This window comes from Stylophora pistillata, chromosome 14, assembly GCF_964205215.1.
Source record: "Stylophora pistillata chromosome 14, jaStyPist1.2, whole genome shotgun sequence".
Lineage (NCBI taxonomy): Eukaryota > Metazoa > Cnidaria > Anthozoa > Scleractinia > Pocilloporidae > Stylophora > Stylophora pistillata.
Window position 1 is genome coordinate 21,834,542 of NC_142532.1, and position 22,500 is coordinate 21,857,041.

At 37.9% G+C, this 22,500-nt stretch overlaps 3 protein-coding genes across 6 annotated transcripts in view; all 3 read left to right on the forward strand.

Annotated features, from left to right (window-relative positions):
* Positions 1 to 11,666, forward strand: part of LOC111336901 (alpha-1,6-mannosylglycoprotein 6-beta-N-acetylglucosaminyltransferase A-like) — a 24,228-nt gene extending 12,562 nt beyond the window's left edge. The window contains exons 8-22 of the mRNA XM_088745155.1: positions 696 to 788; positions 1,451 to 1,522; positions 1,891 to 2,058; positions 2,731 to 2,900; positions 4,703 to 4,834; positions 5,716 to 5,855; positions 6,307 to 6,431; positions 7,032 to 7,103; positions 7,539 to 7,634; positions 8,060 to 8,143; positions 8,283 to 8,345; positions 9,175 to 9,366; positions 10,065 to 10,161; positions 10,760 to 10,817; positions 11,289 to 11,666. Coding sequence (XP_088601281.1) covers positions 696 to 788; positions 1,451 to 1,522; positions 1,891 to 2,058; positions 2,731 to 2,900; positions 4,703 to 4,834; positions 5,716 to 5,855; positions 6,307 to 6,431; positions 7,032 to 7,103; positions 7,539 to 7,634; positions 8,060 to 8,143; positions 8,283 to 8,345; positions 9,175 to 9,366; positions 10,065 to 10,161; positions 10,760 to 10,817; positions 11,289 to 11,490 — 1,764 coding nt within the window. The 3' untranslated portion in view covers positions 11,491 to 11,666. The remainder of the gene's footprint in view (positions 1 to 695; positions 789 to 1,450; positions 1,523 to 1,890; positions 2,059 to 2,730; positions 2,901 to 4,702; positions 4,835 to 5,715; positions 5,856 to 6,306; positions 6,432 to 7,031; positions 7,104 to 7,538; positions 7,635 to 8,059; positions 8,144 to 8,282; positions 8,346 to 9,174; positions 9,367 to 10,064; positions 10,162 to 10,759; positions 10,818 to 11,288) is intronic.
* A 1,871-nt stretch (positions 11,667 to 13,537) lies between these two features.
* On the forward strand, positions 13,538 to 17,080 carry LOC111336902 (uncharacterized). The gene is made up of 2 exons (XM_022943072.2): positions 13,538 to 14,239; positions 14,887 to 17,080. Exons 1-2 carry the CDS (start codon positions 13,840 to 13,842, stop codon positions 15,582 to 15,584), a joined length of 1,098 nt encoding a protein of 365 aa, XP_022798807.2. The 5' UTR covers positions 13,538 to 13,839; the 3' UTR covers positions 15,585 to 17,080.
* Positions 17,081 to 17,226: 146 nt separating this feature from the next.
* Positions 17,227 to 22,500, forward strand: part of LOC111336931 (uncharacterized) — a 6,152-nt gene continuing 878 nt past the window's right edge. Inside the window, exons 1-2 of one of the 4 annotated variants that reach the window (XM_022943108.2) lie at positions 17,227 to 17,704; positions 21,732 to 22,500. The exon at positions 21,732 to 22,500 is cut by the window's right edge and continues 878 nt beyond it. In XM_022943108.2, the coding sequence (XP_022798843.1) occupies positions 21,782 to 22,500 (719 nt within the window). In that variant the 5' untranslated portion in view covers positions 17,227 to 17,704; positions 21,732 to 21,781. Of the gene's footprint in view, positions 17,705 to 17,794; positions 17,819 to 17,839; positions 19,354 to 19,436; positions 21,050 to 21,731 lie in introns of those variants that run through there. The other 3 variants (XM_088745429.1, XM_022943109.2, XM_088745428.1) reach the window with 3 other exon arrangements.

Sequence of the window (22,500 nt, forward strand, 5' to 3'; positions counted from 1 at the left end):
GGTCTCCTAGAGTTACTGTACAGTAGACAAATGTGATATCGGGCCTGTGGAAATGGACTCCTTGAATATTTTTGAAAGTCCTAAAAAAGTCCTTGAATAAAAAGTTATCAAGCCAGTATGAACCCTGGTATATGTAGCTAAAATTTTACTGCAACTTTACATGCAAGTTTGAAGAACTGATGATGTGATTGTCTGTCACGAAGTCAGGGTTAGCTTCATTTTTCTCTGGGTGATACAATATTTAAAGAGTAATATAATGCAGTTTTTACCCTTGTTTTAAGCATAACGGGTAAAAGAAGTTTTCAATCCAGTAGAGAAATCCTTTCACTTGTTGAATTTTTGAGAGTTCCAAGCAATTTTGGGCAGTATTAATAGTTACACTATAGGCAGTAGATTTAACTGGTTACCAATGAATAAAGGCTGATAGTTTCGAAAGAAACTGTTTGGGGCTGCGTCAGTGGGAGTAACGAACTAATTTGTATATATCAACAAAGTTGAAATGGTAAATTGGCCACCGTAACGATTACAAAAGCTGGCGTTTCGAGCGTTAGCCCTTCGTCAGAGCGAAACTGGCTACCATCTGACAAGGAGAACACTGCATGGTGATGTACTGGTAATAGGTATTTATTTAAACTTAGCAATATTGAAAGTTTTTAGGATGAATATTTACAAAATACTATTTTATTTTTATCCAGTGGATGAGACAGTTCTGGAAAACTGATAAGTGTTACAAACAGGACCATGGTGTCAATGGAAGTATCTGCTCTTTCATTATATATTTAAGTGAGGTAGGTACCATAAGAAATTTGTGTATTGCATTACAGTAGGGTGCAAATGTATCGTGCCTACTTTTTAGTTAAACAATAGACCCCTCTTTCTAGAGGCTGATAGTTTCGAAAGAAACTGTTTGGGGCTGCGTCGGTGGGAGTAACGAAATAATATGGATATATCAACAAAGTTGAAATGGTAAATTAGCCACCGTAATGATTACAAAAGCTGACGTTTCGAGCGTTAGCCCTTCGTCGTTAGCCCTTCTAGATATTGGTTTACTGGTGTAATTACCCACCCAGGATATTAGGAAAACACAAGGTAAGTTTGTAAATTATGAGCCAATGCATTGTGTTGTTTGGATAAAGTAAACCTCAATTTTCTATGGGTTTACTGGTGCAGTACAAAATAGGTTTGTGATTATTCAGGGCACTTGTTATAAATAAGTATCACAGTTATTTTATAATGTCAAATTAAGTCTGAAAAAAGTGTCAGTGCTATGGGAAATAATTTTTCATAAACATAATTAGTTGCATTGTAATAATGTTTCAAAGATCTGAAGATGATAAGAGATGAAGTAAAGTCTATATTTACATATTTTGTATTACCTACATGATACACCTGCCTTAACTTTAAGGATGTTTTAGCAATAGCTTATTGTAGGTTTTTCTTTAATTTTCAGGTGGAAAGATGGTGTCCATTGTTACCAGGAAGAACAAGGCCAAGTGATTTACCAAAATTAAATCAATTGGCTGTGAGTTTGTTTTCTGAGTTTTAAGATTTTAATGTTATTTAAATGTGTTTGAGACCTTGGAGATATTTTTTTTTTTTTCCAAATTTCTCTCCAGATCATCATTAACACTATATTATATTTGTTTTAATCTGATGTGAAATCAAAAGATAACTTCTTGATCATATATTTTTGGTCTTTCCATCACCTTTCTGCTGGAAAATATATCAATTTAAGGAGAAATTCATTTTTGGTCATATCTGAAAGTGAGAGGGTTAGGGGAGCCTTATGAAATTATCATCACCTTTTTTTTAATTAAAACTGAATAATAGAAGTGCAGACTGGGTCACCTGGTTAACATGTGAGTTTTTTTCGTTTAATTCTGCCGGCAGGATATCTCAAGGACAAATGTACAAAGCCTTCTTAATCTCTTAAGGGATGAAAACAGTCTGAAATTTCGTTGGATTAAGGCGAGGATTGTGCAGATGTGGCCCCATTGGCAGGCAGCATTTTCAGCCTTAAAAAGCAAGAGAGATTTCTCACAAACAGTTAAAAAAAAGGTAAATGGATTTTAGCCTGATTGATTACATACAGTCAAGAAACCTGAGGTAGTAAGTTGTTGCAACTTGGCACAGGGTTTGCAGCAACAGTTCACTTGAGACAGAATTTTGTCCATAAAACATGTCTCTCAAATCGAATTACTGTTAGGTATTAGTTTGCACTTGTGCTATGTTGGGTAACATATTGACTAACACAAGTCAGAAGACTTGAGTCACTTGAAGAAGACAAGCAGTATGCTGTCAAAATGTCAAAATCCAGAATCGAAGTGTGACCGCCACGTGAGACAAATGATTATGTTTCTCTTTTGAAAATTAGTCAGACTGTTGTGCTTGGAGCAGTTCATCACAGAAACCTGTTGCAGTAATTATTTACCTTTAAGATACATTTTTAGTCACCAAAAAGTTGGGCATGGAGTCCTGCAAGGCCACAGTTACTCTAAACCAATAATTTAGGGACAAACTGAAATGAAATTGTTTTACTGGTACACTCAAATTATTTTTTCAATTAAAGGTTGGGTACTTGACTGACACAACTCCAAGACTTGTATTAAGAAACAACTGCCATCTGGAACTGGGTGTAACACGGCTGTGCAATTCAAACTCGTGCATTGTTACGTGGTCTAGAATAGTTATCCCTCTTCTTTGCTTATTTTTTATCACTTTGCCTTTTAGATTCTAATTCATATTGGACTGTTGTCAAATGAAAAGAAGCTTCACTTTGCCGAAGAAGCTGGCAAAGGAGGTCCGTTAGGGGAACTGGTTCAGTGGAGCGATGTGATAACTTCTCTTTACATCTTAGGACATGATATTACAGTCACTGCTGATTTAGTTGTTGCAACAAGGCAAGTTAACTCTTGAACTCCCTAGATACAATAAGAAATTATCTGTACTGACTGCCTTGAGTCTTCTTGTGAATTAGATAGCAGAATTTGGTGTTCCATAAGATAACTGAACACAGTTCAAATGATGTGGATCTTTTGAGCACAGTTGCGTGTCCTGCATCTATTAATTAGATAATGTGATTAGGCAGGGGACGTTAAAGAACCCACATCATGAGATTACTATGATGTGGTCTGGCCTGTTTACTGGGAATTGGGGGAAGGGGGCATCTGTTAAAATTCGCCTTTATAGGTTGTAAACTGCCACTGGCAGTCTGATAAAGTCCCCCTGCACAGTGTTGTAAAGCACCTTGAACATAGGATAAGAGCGCTATAGAAATAAAAGTTATTATTGTTATTTAACAATTATTCCACGACTGCGCGTTGGATATGAGATGATAGATAGCCAACGAGGCGCGTAGCGCCGAGTTGGCTATAATCATCTCATATCCGACAAGCGCGAGTGGAATAATTGTTTTATTAAAAACGTTAAATTAAATTATAAGATTTTATTAAATTCTTAGCTCCCTTTTAATTTTAAGCTGACATGTACGCTTACCATATTTGTAGATTATGGTATATTGGCTGATATACCATAATGGCTAAGCCAATAAAAAGTCTTGAATTGCATTATCCAATGATCTAGTTTTTAATAATATATTATTATAACACCCTGAATGTGATAAGCCTGTCCATTCTCAAAACCAGTTTGGGTAGAGTATAATGTTTATGAGTCAGTATGTGGCTCATCATACAGGTGCTTAACTCTGGTTTCCATTGCAAGAAGGAACTAGGAATATTTCTAATCCCTTCTGGATGGGATGCTAGTCCATTGCAGGGTTACCCTCAGCATTAAATTCACCAGTAGCCATTTAAACACAGAGGTAAAGAGGTAAATTCACCAGTAGCCATTTAAACACAGAGGTAAAGAGGTAAATTCACCAGTAGCCATTTAAACACAGAGGTAAAGAGGTAAATTCACCAGTAGCCATTTAAACACAGAGGTAAAGAGGTAAATTCACCAGTAGCCATTTAAACACAGAGGTAAAGAGGTAAATTCACCAGTAGCCATTTAAACACAGAGGTAAAGAGGTAAATTCACCAGTAGCCATTTAAACACAGAGGTAAAGAGGTAAATTCACCAGTAGCCATTTAAACACAGAGGTAAAGAGGTAAATTCACCAGTAGCCATTTAAACACAGAGGTAAAGAGGTAAATTCACCAGTAGCCATTTAAACACAGAGGTAAAGAGGTAAATTCACCAGTAGCCATTTAAACACAGAGGTAAAGAGGTAAATTCACCAGTAGCCATTTAAACACAGAGGTAAAGAGGTAAATTCACCAGTAGCCATTTAAACACAGAGGTAAAGAGGTAAATTCACCAGTAGCCATTTAAACACAGAGGTAAAGAGAGGCACTGTGAGAAGTGTTTTGCCTAAGAACACAACATTATGTCCCCAGTCAGGGCTTAAACCTGGAACACTTGATCCAGAGTTGAGTGCACTAACCATGAGGCCACTGTACCTCCCTTCTCAAAACCTGTTTGCAAGACAACAAATTCGAGCCATTGTCACTGGTATACTAGTAGGTTGTGCATGAAAAGGGGCAGTCTAATGGATACCCTGGGCCTGCAAGTATCCCCCTAAAGACCTTGTTTTCCCACTATCGTTACCAAACTAAAGACACATAATAGACATACCTACAAGTAAAAAGACCTTTACTCTGGTCAAAACCTGTAAAGTGCATTCTTCTTTTTCTTTTGATAGTGTGATTGGGACTTCTGTCAGCAAGAAGTTGTGCCCTCAGAAATTGCTAAATGATGCAGATCTTTTGTACACAGATTATATTGGCCTCAAAGAACTCAGCACTAAAATTGGTGCACTGTCTGCACAGTTCCTGTAAGTACTGTACAACCTGTACTGTTTTGCAAAATATCATCGACTTTTACATTTCAACCACTTATGTAAAAGGAAGAGTTCTTTCTGTTTTACTGAAGGTGTGACTGACTATACCCATAGAAAAAAAGCTCAATTCCGTTCTTGGCACTCATCTTCCCTAATTTGTTAAGGGCTGCTTTATCAAACCCTCCATTACATTATAGTCCTACAATGGTGTAATTCAAAATATAACTGTCATTCTGTCCCCTGTCAAGTAATGCAAGTATACCAGGGTTCAACACTAACGGTAGCCAACTAGCAACGGATAAGAAGAAATTCAGTTTTAGCCAGTGGTTTTCGATTTCCACTAACCAGTTTGGCTAGTAAACAAACTGAAATTGTCATAACATCTAAGTTGTCACTAGTCACTTGGCTAGTGAGTTGAAAAGTTAGGGTTGAGCCCTGCAGACCCTCATTGTTTGGAACCTTTCAAGAATTCGTTTAGGTAATCACCATTTGGAATGAATAAGCATGAATTAATTAATTAAAAGACTATCAAGATTGGACAGTGGTGTCCGATTTTGAAAACAAGTCTCCAAATTTAGACAGTAGTGTCTGATTTTAAACTGTAGTGTCTGATTATAAACATTAGTGTCTGATTTTAGACACTGATGTCGGATTTTAGGCACTAGTGTCCAATTTTATACATTAGTGTCCAATTTATACAGAAGTGTCAGATTTTAAAACTCAAGCGATTTTAGTCCGATTTTGGACACTGGTACGGGGTTCTACTTTGGACAGTACATCGGAAACTAAATTGGATATTAATATTATCCGAATTTAGACACTAGAATCTGATTTTTAGACATCATAATGTCAGAGTGTTGTTGTTTCCTTTTCAGGTGCAAACTGCGTGTGGTGGACTCCTTTGGCACTGAAACTCAGTTCAATTTTAATCTTTACAAAGAAAAACTCCCTGGAGGATCTGTAGCGCCGTTTGGACGATACAACTTAAATTTACGGCAATTTCAGACCATGTTCCGTAGGTTGAGCTTTTTACCGGGAGAATTTTTTGAATTTGTTTTTGCAATTTTTTGTGTTCCTCTTTAAAAGTTGATGTAAAGAGGTTCTACAGTAAAGGCAAAGAGACTTTGCAAAATTATGGAAATCATTTATTTTCAAGATATTGCTGTAGCATGCCTTAGACTTTAAGGCTACCGATTAAAATTCAGGCTCCAAAAGTTTTAGTTGAAATCAAAATTGTCCATGAGCTGTATGCCACTTTGGAAGAAGAATGATTTAGCTGTGAGGTTTTATACTCAAATACTTGTTATACCTCTCAAATACTCTCAACTCAAAGCTGAATTTAGTTCAAGAGCTACCACAGATGTGAAATCAAATTTGAAGACGAACATCTTTCATTTATTTAAGTTCTGCTACGGTGAATCAGCTTCTTCAAATTTTTTTTGTGACGTGTTTTCTTCTGTTCACAGCCCATAGTCCGGACAACACATTTCTTGGCTTTGTTGTTAATGCTCAGCCACCAGTAAACGCAGTAAAAAAGTCCAGAAGAAAAGCAAAAGCTCTGGTCTATGGAAAGCATGTCAACATGTGGAAGGTAAGGACCAAAACGTGTAATAGCAGCGCTAGCACTTTTCAGCAGGTTACCACTGGATATTCCGATCGCTTCACAAGAGTGTTTCCTTTACTCGGTGCGTGTGAGACGAAGGTAACTTGAAGTGAGAAGAGTGACCGAGGTAGGGGATTGGGGAGGAGGACGTCAAGCTGGTCTCAAACAAAACCTTGGCCGGAGAAAGGCCATGGTAACCCTTTCCATTCTAAAATTAGTATGCTTTTTCTCCATATTGTTCTCTATGCATTTGTTAAGGTGCTGACATGGAGAATTGGTTTTTTGAAAACAATCGAGAGCTTCTTTAGTTGGTGATCATTGCCTATATTCTTGTGCCCTTCATGTGGTACTCAGGGATGATATTGTAGGGAAAAATTAAGATGCTAGTCACTCAGGGGTCAAAGTGCTGATTTGATACTTCTTCGTCCTAGGCTCTGGAGCAGATTTTTATCGAGTGTCCTTAGTAATTCGAGGGTAGCTTTGGTTTTGCTTTACAGTACTTCGTTCTGTGATTGGTCAGGAAACCTCCCGGCATTCTCGCGACTAGTTTGATTCTGTATGTTTACTTTTTACAATGCTTTTTTCAAGGATGTAAAAGATAAAACCTTCCTCGAAGTCGTAAACAAATACATGGAAGTACACGCCACTGTCGGGGGAGGGGTGAGTATTGTCGCAACTTGAAATGACTTATTTGCCATAACAAGAAAGCGTCTATTGATGCGCTCTTATTCGTGGAATATAAGTTAGCACAAATGCACTGAACACATTTCCATCTAGAACAGCCTTAGGAATCTATTTTCAGGGATGGCAGTGTTTTTCAGGCAGTTTTTTAGTTCGTTTGCTCGCGTCACGTTTGCAGTATCAGTGTCAGTGAAATTTTGTGAATATTTCTGTTTCACTGTGAACATTTTTTACTCGTCTTCTTTCAAAAATATTCATTTTTTTTGTGAAACATACCCTCAAATGCGAGCTTCATATGAGTCGAGTAACATTTTTGAAAGACTCGGCGCTTCATTGAGAAAATACAAGTGGGTTATCAATGCTTTATTTTGCGAGTTTTTTTCGTTGTACTTTTTATTTTCTCCTACACCACAGAATCATAATGAAGTTGCCAGCCATTTACCAAGTTTTGTGATAAACCATGGCGTTGTTACTCCGATGGAACTGCAGCAGCTCTTGAATGAGTCAATGGTATGAAAATTTAGCTTCTGTTGATGATCGTGTTCTATGGAGAGCTTTCAGTGGACCTTTTTTATTGTGCTTGTTATATGAAGTGAATGACTGTCATAGTTCATGAGAGACGATCACCCGTGGTGGCCTGGTGACAACTGTGTGCCGAGTATTCCTGAAAAAAAGAGGTCTGGGTTCTAGACTGGGCAGGCTAAGGTGTTGTGTCCCTGAGGAAGAAACTTTTTCCCACAATCCCCCTCTTCACTTGAAGGTGCCACCGAATATTTAAGAAAACTTGAATGATAACTGAATCTTTTTCTATTTATTTACTTAGGTTTTTAGAGGAGGCATTACTAGGGGTCAGTCAGGGTCTTCCCTGAATGATGGTTGGTTGCCGTGTCACAGTTTTCTCCATGTAGAAAAAACTTGTTCATCCTGTTTTGCAGGTTTTTGTTGGACTTGGTTTCCCGTATGAGGGACCTGCGCCGTTGGAAGCTATAGCTAATGGATGTTTCTTTTTAAATCCGAAGGTAAGCAAGGAACACTTCAGATTAATTTCAAATCTTGTCTAATTGCATTTTCTTTGTTCAGTTTTACTTTGTTGTCGTTTCCTTTCAATTTGTTCAATTTACCGCTTTGTCTTGTTTTTTTTTTGTTTTGTTTTTTTAGTTTATTCCCCCAAAGAGTCGGGCAAACACACCGTTTTTCAAAGATAAGCCCACGTTAAGACAGGTAAGGAAATCAGTGTTGCGTTTATTACCAATGACGCCACCTGCGACATACAAAAAAATTGAAATGTCAGGATGATCCCGAGGTAATGAAAATTGTCTGGGGGTGGGGGGGAAGGGAGGGGGAGACGTATGTTGTGGGGGGTGGGGGGAGGAAGGGGGAAACGTATGTTTGAAGGTTCTTTCCCACTTAATGTCCTCTGTCGTATATTAGTCAGTCAGCTCCTTGGCATGAAGGTCGTCTGTTACGACAAGAAATTTTGTGAACTGCCTCCTTTATATTTCCTTCCTTATTCGTGCTTCATCCCCAGTACATTTTGACAATGGAATAGACAGTTTTTTAGACACACTTTTAGGCCCATGTTTGCTGCAAGGGCGAACCGAAAGAGTTGCTTCTGATTTCGCTGCCTTTTGTGGAGCAATCCTTCGGCATGCCCAACACTGATCTTTTGTTGTTATCGAAACATCAGTAGCTGCCAATCCATCGATTATACCCCTGACATCTTGAAGTATGGCGTTCTATCGGTCAAATTTACACTTCTTATTTTATTTGAAGGAAACAAGAGCTGTTTTTGAGTCAAAGCGTAACATTTTCGGAATCGGTAAACGGCAACTTTAAACTCTGATTTCACTCACTTTTCCAATAGTCCTTATGTCAAACCTCTAGAAATAATTGCTGGAATCTCTTGCCCAATATTCGTTGGATACTTTCACTTTCCTGTAAAAACGACTTGAAGGCAGACGTTGAGTTGTTCAATTTATTCCGTTTGACGGTCGTCACAAACGTCACGCTAAACCTTTCCAACATCTCTGTGTTGGTTTTTCCATTTTAGGTGACTTCGCAACATCCCTATTGTGAAGAATTCATCGGGAGTCCGTATGTGTACACCATCGATATGAAAAATGTGTCGGAAGTTGAACGAGTTATGAAGGAAATTATGCTGAAAGAAGTTGAACCTTACCTTCCCATTGAGTTTACTCATGAAGGAATGTTAGAAAGAGTCAGTGCGTTGGTTCAAAATCAGGTACGTAGCAATAGATCGATTTTTCTCTTATTTATATTTAGCCTGTTCCAGGCTTCTGCTGGTAAAGTAGGGCGAAATGGTAAACGGCACCACATTAGCGGCTGAGCGAAAACGGGGAGGTTTGGATAGGCTGCCTCGACCCAAAACTTCTCTCGTTTTTTCACTCCTCCGCAGGGAGAATCGCCGAACACAACCATCTAACTTTACCAATGGATCGAAACACCAATCACGACGGACTTAAACCACTTGAGTCTTACAGCCAATAACATCACGGCTAAACTGACCAACCAATCATTTTATTCGAATTGGGCTTAGAACGCCATTCACCTGACTTTCATGACGACTTCCGCTCAAGTTGTCGCAACGTCAGTGATCACCACCAACAGTCCTTTTCAGGATTACACTCACCCGGACGATCATACCACAATATCACATGTTACTCCTGGGTTTAAACCATTTTCTGTCTTAACTTTTGATTTTAAAAGGTGGCTTCGGGCCCGTTTAGTTACCAGGACCTTCGAGACACGGGCTTCAGGTCATTGTGTTTTGTTCTTGAATGGAAGACTTCACTCTTCCATTGCCTCTGTCCAGCCAGAAGTGTAAATGAGTACTTCTCACTCGTGGCACCATCAGTATTCTTTTCTTTCCTCTGTATGACGCGTTTGTTTGTTTGTTTGTTTGTTTGTTTGTTCTTGTAGGATTTCTGTGACCAGAATCATTGGCCTCCTGCAAGAGCCTTAGTAACTGTGAAAGGAGAGGCGGGAACGTCATGCAAACAAGTTTGTCTTTCTAAAGGTATGGGGAGGTGACGATAATATAGATTGTAAACATTTGTGAAGCAGGATGGGACAACGAAAAAAAAATATCTGTACATCGGACCGCAAAATCTGAAGGCCGCTTGTTTGTGTCATGATTAACCTTAACCTGACCCCTCCCCCATAAGGCTCTGTAATATTTGTAGGACCCCCCATTGGCAGTTAATTGGCAGTCAATTTTCTATAGTCTCCACCCCACCCCCCCCCCCACCCCTGTATATTCTGTCGGCTACGACTGATTCCCTTCGTTCCCCCTAGAAGCCATGTGGTCCCCCCCATGCGTTCAAGTCTTCGTGGGTACTCAGAATTTTTTCTTCGTCCCAGGGTCGTGCTTTATGGTCTTACAATATCCTTCTCTGTTTCTGTTTTACGAGCTCAAAATTTCCCAACCTTATTTTACTTTCTTTGCAGTGTTTCTATGTTATTTAAAAGTCAAATGGCCGAAATGAACTGAAATTATACTTATCCCCCCAATTTTAAATCTGATCTCACCTTTTAATTTTACTTTTGTCCGGATTATTTTCCTTTCTTTTTCTAGTATTTTTCCTCATTGCTATAGTAATTTTGTTGTCTCAAAGGTATGGTGTGTGAACCAGAATTCTTCAAGGCAATCAACTCTCGCACTTCATTGATCGAGTAAGTAATGATCTTCTTTGAATTATGGATCATCGATCGGTGAAAAGTTATGGAGATCCTTTTCCAAACAGCATATTCTGATACACTTCAAAAGTAACATTGTGGTTTGGCGGTATTCTGTTTGAGATAGCTCTGACTCATGACGAAAAATCTACCAATCCACTCACAAGACCTAATTTAGAACGGTTTATCATATTGTTGCTAAACTTTTCCGCAAAAACGAGTTGCGCGAATTTGTTAACGAGGCTATAGTTCAGATATCTTCATGATCCGTGTGCTGTTGTGAGAACTAAAAATCTTCTCAGTGAATAGTGTCAGACATCCCCTTCACTTTATTGTGTTAAGAAATCTGGAACATAATTATAAGTTAATAATTTCTTCGTCATTGAATCTTTACTTCGACTTTTAATGTTACCATTACTTATTTCATTTGTAAGATGATTGTGTGACTCAGTGTTAATTTCGTGACAGGAATGGTTTTCCATGTAACGCCAGTCGTCTTGAGGAGGTTCCATCCCTCATCGCTCCAGGTTACCGCGAAGAACCCAGGGCCTGCATTGTCCAGACCCAGTCCCTTTTGTTCAGCTGCACGGGAACGAGTCCCACAACTATGCGTTTATGCCCGTGTAGGAAATACAAGAAGGGACAAGTGGCATTATGCGAAGATTGTTAATAGGGAAAATCTGTAATTTCGTAACAGTAAATTAGTAGTTGGGGTATTTTTTAGAATTTATTTAACAATATGGTTAGTTTTCTTTAAGTATTTTATCACTCCAGGTACTTATATTGACTGTATTTATATATTACACTTTATATGCAGAAAAGTTAAAAAAGATGCCTTGTAAATTATACTCTTGTGGCGTTAAGTTATTCGTTAGGTCAATATATTAAGTTATTATGAGGAGTTATTAAGAAACTTCACGTTTTTATAAACGGTAGTCATACCCCATTGGTCAAACCATCGGGTGTGAAACGACCTGTAAGCAACGTTGGAGCACCGTTGATCTCACGACACTCGCGACTCGAAGAGGTGAATTTAAATAACAGAGATGGGGTTGAGCAGTTCAGTTTCCCGTTGATTAAGATTTTCGATTTTTAATGACTTGTTTTGAGTTTACTTTTGACAGTGTACTTCTTACGTTGTAATGGTAGAATGCAAAATGAAGTAAATAACTATTATATTACGTTAAAACCTCCATCATGCTTTTAAAATCGCTAGCCTTTTAGAGCCGTTTCTTTACGTTGACATGTTGAGTGTAAGACTTTCTTTCGCGCCATCAGTGAACCATTGACAAAGTGACTTCCAGTGCTTATTATAACACAATACAAATCATGCGATATTTCCTCTTGCACTTGAGTGTTAAAAAACATCACAGCGCAATTGAAAGTGAAGAACATTCCCTGATATTCCAGTTTTATATTTGTTTACATTCGTGAAAATTTAATGTAGATTACTGAGATGGACGTTGAGATTTTTAGTGTATATACATTTTAAGCAGCTTTTTTAAGGACATGGCAGATGTAGCTAAAGCCCTTTTGAATTAGCAAATGGTTAATAACACATGCACAGCGTACACTATTTAGTTTTGGATGCACGCGGGAGGTTGCTAAGCACGAAGAAAGGGCAAGAGTCGCTCGAGGTGATAGCCCAGAGCGACACTAGCTTCTTGAGTGCTCAGCGAACCTCCTCGGTGTACGTTGTGGTGTTTACCATTTGTTTTAGAACGTTAAAAAAAAAAACAACTCGCTAAACATTTGCCTACTTGAAAACATTTGCTCACGTCAGCACATCACCAGCATACACCCCATGGGCAAATAGCAGAATTAACCAATCAGTGCGCGCTTTACGTGGTTTATGTTATAATGCCATGTTTATGCTGTTACCAAACAGATTTCTTTAACTTGTATGTTTTGTTAACCCACCTCAGGTCTTAAGGCAAACTCTCGGCTTTATCTTTTGTAAATTACGCATATATATATACACGTTACATATTCAGGTAATTGAATGCTTTTGTAAATAGGATTCGTTTTCGTGTATAGTTAAGTGTATACCATTGCCAAAAAGTTCATAAGCAAATAGATTGTTAAGGTAAATGAGAACAGTGGTAGAAAAACTCTTGATAGAAAGCACGTGTCGCTGTCTATAATTTTGTCTTTTTTTCTCGAGCATATGACATCCTCAGACAAATGGCGATGTGGTTGTTGTTTCCACGTACAACAATTGAAGGTAACAGCGTTCTATGTCTGTTGTTGTACTCGGTTAAATTACTGAAAACAAAGCGCCCTTTTTCCCCCACGCTTGTCAAAAATGGATCGATCCTGTGGTCTGCAAACCCTGGCATGGATAAGGAAAGGATTAATGGTGTCAGCCAGTCTTTCCCTACCCCCGACGGTAGTGTTTTAACCAAGCAATAGACTATCTGAGTTGCCTTGAATGGTTGGAGAGGGTAAAGAACGTGATATATGTTTATATATTTAGTTGTAGCATTTGTATGGAATAATCGCGTATCCAGAAGTAATGCCTTCCAAAAGACTTTGTTTTTAGTAAACTTCTATTTGAAAGAATGTTAAATTAAAATGTTTCAGTTGTTATGATCGAATGACTGTGCGACTTCTCTACTTGTCGAAATATCAACCACAGATTATTTTCTTACGGAAAAGAGCTACTTGGTGCAAAATTATCTCTCTGGACTTCCTCTTGTTTTAAAAAAATTTAAAACAATTATAAATTAAATTTCTTCCCTTCTTTTTCCCATTCCTCAAAATTGTCTATCCGGCGTGTATGTTTGCTTGCTTGTGTATTTTAAAACTCCAACAATATACGAACTTGGTTTGTATTGCTTTGGTTACTTTCAGAGATAGTGAATGACCGTTTCCTAGTTACCGAATTATTGTTCAAAATATTTCTTTCAATATACGTCGAAAAATGGAAATCAATCGTACGGTTCGATTCATCGATCAATGTTCTCTGAAGACAGGATGTTTCTGATCACAGAAAAGTCGAAGCAATTACCAGAAGAGAATGGCTTCGCGCTGTCATCTTTTTTGGACGCTTCTTTGCCTTGTAATATTGGAAGGATTATTTATAGGGACAATAACAAAGTGGACTTCACTTTTAGAAGCACCAAACTCTAGAAAAAAAGAAACTCTTTATGTGAATTCACCTGGGGTGAATTCAGCTTATCTTTTTCAAAGGGGACGACCTGGAAACATCCTTCTCTTTGTGGCGATTCTAACGCACGCGTCCCGTAGAGCAAGACGGGACGCCATTCGGGATACGTGGTTTACTGAATGTAAACGCAGACCAGACGAGGTTTTCTGTGCGTTCTTTACTGACCAAGCAGGCTTGGAAAACGAAACGAAAAATGCTATTTTACAGGAACACGAAGAAAAAAACGACTTGATTTTTCTTCAAGTGGAAGGTCAGCGGGTTGATTCATGCATAACATCGTTTTTTCAAGTAAATTCACCAGCGATAGCAAAGAAATGGAAATTTAAATTATCATAACTCTAAACGTTATACTTCTATATATCTGTTACTCTGGATAAGGAATAACTTTCCTCACATTCGAATTCTGGCTCGACGAGGCTATTGTTTTACAGAGACAAGGTTAAGTCAAGAGAATATAAACTTTGTATTCTCTTTTGATTTTTGGAATTGCGCGAAATCTGATTTTTAGGAATTGCGCGCGCTATTTGTGTCTATGAATAATAATAATAATAATAATAATAATAATAATAACAACGAATATTTATACAGAATAGCCCTTCAGTGCAGGAGCACTGTTATCAATGGGGTCCTGTCTAAATAAATGGAAATCTGAAGATGAGCATGCTATATACCACTTTCATAAATGGCTGCCGGATTGATATTCTGTTGTTTAAATTCACTAGCCTCGCTAGCCTCGTTTAAGATAATGCATTCTTTTGAATTTTGAACTGGAGAACGAGGCCAGAAAGGCTAATTTAAATTTAATCAAAAGAATATCAATCCGGCAGCCATTTATGAAAGTGGTCAATTTATGCTCTGGAAAATTTTAATACAGTAATTGCTCTCTCTTGTTGACAGATAATCTTGCCTTCACCGAAAGATTGCTTCAGGCAATGGAATGGGCCTTAAAAAGTCACAAGTTCGATTTCTTTCTGCGCATAGATGACGACCATTTTCTCTGCCTGGATCGCCTTCTGTATGAATTGAATTTCCGTCCCAAGGAAGCATTGTATTGGGGCTTTGTGCATTGTAAACCAAAAATAGTCCGCGTGGATGAAGCATGGCTTCTTCTCACGTACGACTTGATCCAAGAGGTTCTTGATAAGAGAAACAGTACTCTTCTTTGCTCGCCCTACGGCGATCAGGCCGCAGCGCTATGGATGATGGAGAGCAAGAAGAACGTTACTTATTTCATGGATAATCAAAGAATTGTGCACAAAAGCGCCGGAAAAGATCAGAGATTTTTACTCGATAAGAACGTCTGCCAAAAGTACTTGAGTCTTCATGGCTCGTATCCTAGATCTATGAGACAATTGTGGCTGTCTTCTTTTGTATTGCGCAAGAAAGCCTCATTATCTGCGCCGTATAATATCACTGAAATAGAACCGTTTGCAAAGTTGTGCCGCCATCCCCCTGTTTTTGACTATAAAGGGTTCTTCCCTGAGTATAGGTTCGAGCCCAAGCCGTGCTCGGAAAACCCCAAGTGGTCTATTTCCAGGAAACCTCATGTGGGCCGAGAAGAAGCTGGTGAAAGATACTCAAAGTATAAAAAATGATAAAGTTCCTTTTTTCGAATTCTTCGAAAATCCACATCGGACCGCTGTAGGGGATGAAACGGTAGTGACGAATCTTAAACACGAAGGCGCGCTATATAAGGAAGTCTTCCCTGGGAAGACCTAGGCTCATTTTTCACTCACCGTTGACGTGTGCGGGTCAAATTTAAATGGTGGTAGACGAACAAAAGGAGCTAATGAGATATCTATTGTTTACTTCCACCAGCATGGTGGCATGAGGTAACGTGCGAACCAACTACTTCGATCTCAAATTTACCGCCACAAATAAAGACAGTTTCCATTGGAGAAAGGAAATACAAATCTCAAAAATTCTTGTATTGTGATGAAGACATAAAACAATTTTGAGGAATGCGCCTGCTGTTCACTGCTTTGGAATAGCTGTAGCTCAAGCTGACTTGACTCTAAGAGTTCTACATCACACGACGGTTGATTGACAAATGGTCCAGTGGGACCTTAGGCTCCTTTTATTTATAGCGCGCCTTCGTGTTTAAAGCCAAAAATAGAGGAAAATTCCTCTTTTTTCTCGCATCTATGAAGTTTGAGCACCAGATGACGAAGCAAAGTTGGGAGAATTTCTCTTTATCAGTTAAAATACGTCGGGAATTTTTGTATATTCTCATTATTGCCGTATGATCAAAAAATTGTTCGCGTCGAAAAGAGGTTTTTCATATAGGTCACTCAATACGAAAAGGTCAGTCTCACAGATTCTTTTTAATTATTCAAGTTGTTTTTGATGAGCATGAGATCATAATATGTCTGTTTTCCGGCATCTTTCAAAACCTCGAATGTTTAGAGGTATGTTTCAATGATTTTCTGATAGGAAATTCATTGGGCTTACAACATGCTTATGATGAATTAGAAGAAAAATTCCTCTCTCTTCGACCCAAAGAAAGTAACTTCGATGGAATTAGAATGAATAAAACATCGCTTCTATTGGCTTAATACCTCTGACGTTTTCCGTACGTGAGTAAAATGAATTACAATGAACGCCGACCTTAATGGATGTGTCGATCAAACATCTTTATGAGTGGGTTTAATCTGTATGTGGGCAGTTTATTATTCAATTACTTCCTACTTTCGCTGAGGGATCCTTTATTTATCCTATAGAAGTTTATTCAGTCAGATTGTTTACTTTATTGTTAGGTGCTGTGCGGGAATGACAAGTTAGAACTCTACACGATTTTACATGTAATGGAAAAAACCGCGAAAATTCCGATGTATTGTTGTCAACTTGTTGTGTTCATGCATCAAACCGCAGAAATCCGAAAACTCATGGATGGACGCAACAGACAATATTAAGAAAGCGAGCATAGAATTGCCTTAAAGTTTAATAAGTTTACTTTAAGAATCAAAGCTTTTTGTAAAGTGTGGATTAGCGCTCAAGTGTAATCGGTCTTAAAAAGAATTTTTTTCTCGGCTTGAAGCGCGATCATGAAATTTCTTTTGTGATAAAATTGAAAATAGTTTGGGTTTCTTTATTCATGTAGTAATCGCTCAATTAAGATAAAGTTTTGCTAAAGGAAACCAATAACCGAGTCAGTGAAGGGAAAAGAAAATAGAGAAAAGAAAAAGTTACACGAATTATTCTCGAAGGCATTCAGTATTATGCGCTCAGAAGTTTTTCCCATTATAATCAGTCGGCTGCCGTTCAATCCAATCTAATTTACATCTGCATCTGCGTGTTAATTGTGTTAGGCATTCAGCTAGTGGCCTATTCTAGAAAACAAAACAGCACATAAATACACATACAACGTAAAATCTTTTGTTGTTTAATGTTTCGTAAAAAATGGATGTTAGTCATACCTCAGCGAGCGAGGGATGTGTCTGCTTTTGTGCTTAAAAACTCATTTACGTTTTCTGATAACATACGCCAGCATCTCAAACTTTCTGAATTCCAAGAATCTCGGTTGGAAATCGAACGTTTGGTGTGGTGACAATATCATGTTTGGCACTACTACTGAAATGACATAGAGTAGCCGATGTGTCGTGTTTTAATAAGCTTAATCAAGAATTCTTGTATGTGATTACACCAGGCTTATAAACCACATTTATTTTTGGAGACTGAGAAACGCGCGAGGCGTACGGTTACATTTACCACGCAGGTAAGAGTAATTTCTCAAGATCTAATTCATCAATGAATGATTTGTTAATGCTTTGATTGGTGTAGGAAGATCGTTTCTAGAGAAAATCAGACCCCGAACCGGCGCAACTCAAAGGTAATTGTGCCCGCACACCACCATAGTTCAAAACTTGTTTACCCTTTCAGAAGTGACTCTTAAGCTTAGATGTTTTCTATTCGTTAGCAAGGAAGACGATGACATTTCTTAATCCGCAAAATGTAACCACTAAATAAAGCGTTAAAAACTCGGGAAAAGCCTCAACTACTGTAGATTCCTCCGCGGTTAAGACAAGTGTTGATCATATCTGCGGAGTTTGCGAATTCCACTAGTTCCCGAGTCAATATAAATCCTCGATTAAGCGCATATCAAGAAGCGATAGACGTAACTGGTATGTGGTGGTCTCGTGTAGTCTTAATTTGAACTGACTATAGTCACATACTGTCATCTACTGTTCATATACTTACATCCGAGCTGCTAAAAGCTCATTCTAAACCCACAAAGGGAAACAAAAAAGTATTGATGCTTGAAATAAACGCAAAGCTGTTCTTCTTTCTTATTCGCCAGTGGTCTGTAAAACAGCTCTTAATATTGTTATGTCCCAGTATTTAATATGCACAGGCTAGGTAATGAAACATCGCTGTTTTATTACATATTTTGTACTTTCTTTAATGATCGCTTATTGCATTAATTTGAGATTCAAGCAATTTGTGTCAACAATAAGTGAGGCAGGTTCAACTCGCCATCTGTTTGATGAGCGCTCGCTACAACACCTGAAGCAATTTCTGTGGTGTCATATCAATGCCAAAGAATGCTAATAGATAGCTAATTGCCCTTTTGGGCCCAAATGCGGTGAAATTAATCATCAGTGACGGCTGTGTTGACAAAAGAAGTCTGCAAGTGTTGTTAAAAATAGCGGAACGCCAGCAGCAATATTGCTGTGGATTTAATTTGTGATGCGACCTTAATGTAGAATGGGCCACTGATTTTGAATACTAACGTTTGAAGTTTCTCGTGAATTGTGACAAATTGCTACATCGTTAGTGTTTTTTTTAATTGATTTCACTCGAATTTTACGTACGTACTTGTAACAAGTAGAAAAATTGGAAAAAGAAAAAGAAAGGAATGCTATTAAGCTGTTATAAAAACCACTTGAAAATATTGTGATAAAAATTGTTTCTATAGTTTCGTGTTGTTGTTAGGAATAAACACATGAGGACGGAAAAACATCCTCTAACTCCGAATTCTTGTATTTCTTCCGGTCTGTTTATTTTGAAACGATATATTGTGAGGATTAAAAACAATTCGCTAGATCTCCTGTCTTATTCGATTATGCACAAAGAAAAAAGTAATGAGATAGATCAATAATAAGGAAGACCGCTGAGAGAAGGAAAAGCTTATAGGCCCGCAAAGCGTACGCAAAACCTCTTGTCGCGACCATAACAGTGAACTCCAAGGATTAATCAAATTATATCAAACACGATTTCGTGACCTCTCCCCCCGCGTGTTGACGTCACATGGCACAAGGAATCTACTCAGCAGGAGTTATTCTGAGTTTGATTTTCTTAAATCCATATTTGCTTTTCACGCTTTGCAAAGGCTGCGATGCAGTGATGGATGAAATATCTCACTGGGTGAGTCTTTGCTCTTTTTCCTTGACGTAGGGGTCGTGAAATATTCTATTTTCAGGCAACATCTGTCTTGTTTAATTACAAGAGATAAGGTTGGTACAGTGATGAAATTTTGCTCCTGCTGCATCATCAGATATACGCTAATAGTATCACCCGCCCGCCTGAAGCTTAAATCACGTTTATAATCACTTTAAATTAGCGGGAAATCCTAAAATCGTGGTTATTTATGGTGATCAAAGGCCAAAAAATAGAAATAACCCAAACTTAGAATAGATGAAATGGAATCGGTTTGAAAGCTCCACATGAAATCTCATGACAGAAACTAGTTGTAAAATTCTATGAGATGTTATGAATGTTGATTTCCTATCGATTTTTCTTCATTTAATAGTTTTATGTTAAGGTAGTCTGTAAATAATCGGGAAAAGTAGTTGCAGGACAGGGTTGCCAGTGGTCTTTCTACACAGGTTTCGCTTATTTTGTAATTATAACAGCTTAACTATTCTGGTTATGCTGGTCTTTTCTATTTAAGAAAGAAGCAAAAAATAATGATAATTGATACCTTCAGGTAATGCTTTTTTTTTTTTGACCCTTAACTCACATGAGTGACCAGAACATAACTTCTCCTTACAATATCAATATAACATCAAGCAGACAAATGATGAGAATAAAAGGAAATATCAACGAGGGAATTATTGGTCGATCTAATACCAAATTCTCCAAACTAACTTCATAAGAATTGTACAGCTAACACTAAAGAGAATTGTGAATGGAATCTTGGGAATGAAAAGGTTAAACATTAATTAAGTTATTCGAAGAGCTAGTTAACGGTCCTTAAATGTCTCATTATTCTGATATTTTTTAGCTTATTAATAATAAATTGGGTTCTCAAAATATCACAAAAATTTTCTTCAATTAATAGTTATAGTTATGATGACAATTATAATGACAATAATTATATGATGATAATAATAAAAATGGTGATAGCGATAGCTATGATTTCGCGTCGACAATGGAGGATTTCAAAGGCTGCGAATTCTTTTTTTTTTCAGATTAAGGAATCTTTGAAAAATTCGGGTGGAAGATTTTCACAGTTTGCCCGGAAGCAATACAGTTTTAATCTTCTCAATTATTTCTTGGTCATGACTGTCAGTGTTACGAGGACTCATCTCAACAAGGAGCGAATGATTTTTACCAGCACGCGCTAATTCCTCGCGCGCATTATTCTTGGATTCTCGCAAAACATTTTTTTGTCTCTTGTTTTTTGGTGTTTTTTTTTTTCTTTTTTTTCACTCCTATTTGGATTTTAGTATTTCTTACCCTGTTTTAGTAAATCTTTCAACAAATTCTTGGTGCTAAAATTTCTTAAATTAATAATTACTGAGGGAGGCAAAGTACTTAAAATGTTAATCCGTGACGCGTGCTTAAGCCCAAAATGAATACGTGACGCGTGAATTTTTACAGAAAGGAAGGTTAACATGAGATTGAAAATTTTCCCTTTTTAAATCATGATGCGTGAATTTTTTTTAACATTTGCGCGTGTAACGGGATCGGGATTCTTTCTTTACCACCCACATTTCTGAATCCCTAGTAAGTTGAGTTTGTGACTTGAGGAGGACAACTCATTCAACATCAACTTTCAAAGGTTACAACAAAAATCAGCCTCAAGCGATAACGAAGCACTGATATTATTATTTTGAAGGTGAGAGAGATGTCGAGAAAGTTATTATTGAGTCCTTTTTGACGTAATATTTACCTCCTACAACGATCTATTCTTACCATAAGCCATCAAATAAAAAAAATAATGAAACTCATTTCGCTGCGTCATCGATGGAAAATCAAGTTGTCTCCCGAATGATACATGATAGGACCATCTTCTGTCGTTCGGTGAGAGTTGGTCGATCTAGAATAACAGTACATAATCTTCAGCATTCGTAAATAATCGTATAAAACAACCTTAAACTGCACTTTAAGTCAAGGTATGTTATGGTTTTAAAGCTCTTAATTTACGAAACAAGAGACTCTTTAAGAGGTTTTTGTATTGATCTTTCCCTTTCAAGTATTTTCCATTTTTGGTGCACAGACAAAGCATAATAACATTTGCCTGTTCAATATTGGTAAAATAAACTAAACAGTTAGTATGACAACAGACGGAAATGCGCGGGTAGTTTAAAGAGAGCTCTTGAAAATGTTACTATTCCAAGCACTGCAGACGTAAATACTAGACTAGCCTGAAGTGGGCAAGGTACCTCATATATACAATATGCAACTAGCACAAGCCGTTCTTACTCTTTGAGGGAAACACGAACAACAAGCAGCGCACTCGGGAAAGAAAGATTAATGTACAGAGTCCTTTATAATTGCTACGATGTTTATTATTACAGGAGAAATCGAGGTGTTGAGTCTACTTCCACCTCATCGACACAAAATCAAGATGGAGAGCGACAACGGAGAAGAACTGAGTTATGTCAACAACGACGAAAGCTCTTCGTTTTACAGCGAGAACGATGAGCAATATTCAGACGATGATTTTGGATCCGAATGCAGTTGTTCCACGTGCAGCACTTGTTCCACGTGTGAAATATGCGAGGAAGAGCTAGCGGAGGAGGAGTTTGGAGACAGTTCTGACGAGGGAATGGGACACAACGTCCCCGGATGTGAAAATAGTATTCAATTTTGTAACAGTGACAGTGATAATACGGAAAAACAACTACATGCGCTGAAGAATGAGTTACAATTACCAGCTAAAAACGGTTTTAAGACTGATGAAAAATATATCATCGAGAAGTTTACAAATGTTGTGGTCTTAAAAGCGGACGCATCTCAGTTTAAAAATGGAGGATACTTCACCGGGAAAGATAAAACTCAGGAAATTCTTCTTGGGGGGAAACAGAAGAAAAAGAAAGTGACCTTTTTTGATTCTTCGTCATTATCAGATGTACAAACGGAAGCGTATTCTATCTCTAGTCTCTCTGACAGCAGTACAAGTGGCTGTTGCGCAGATTTTAACCAACCTCTCCAAAATGGCGAGAATTTTGATCACAAAACAATGTCAAGTGATCCAGAAAACGAACACAGCAATAACCTCTCCGAAGGTGATTTGGACAGAGAATACCATCGCTTAAAAGGTGTTTTAAAAACGATCGATCCCTC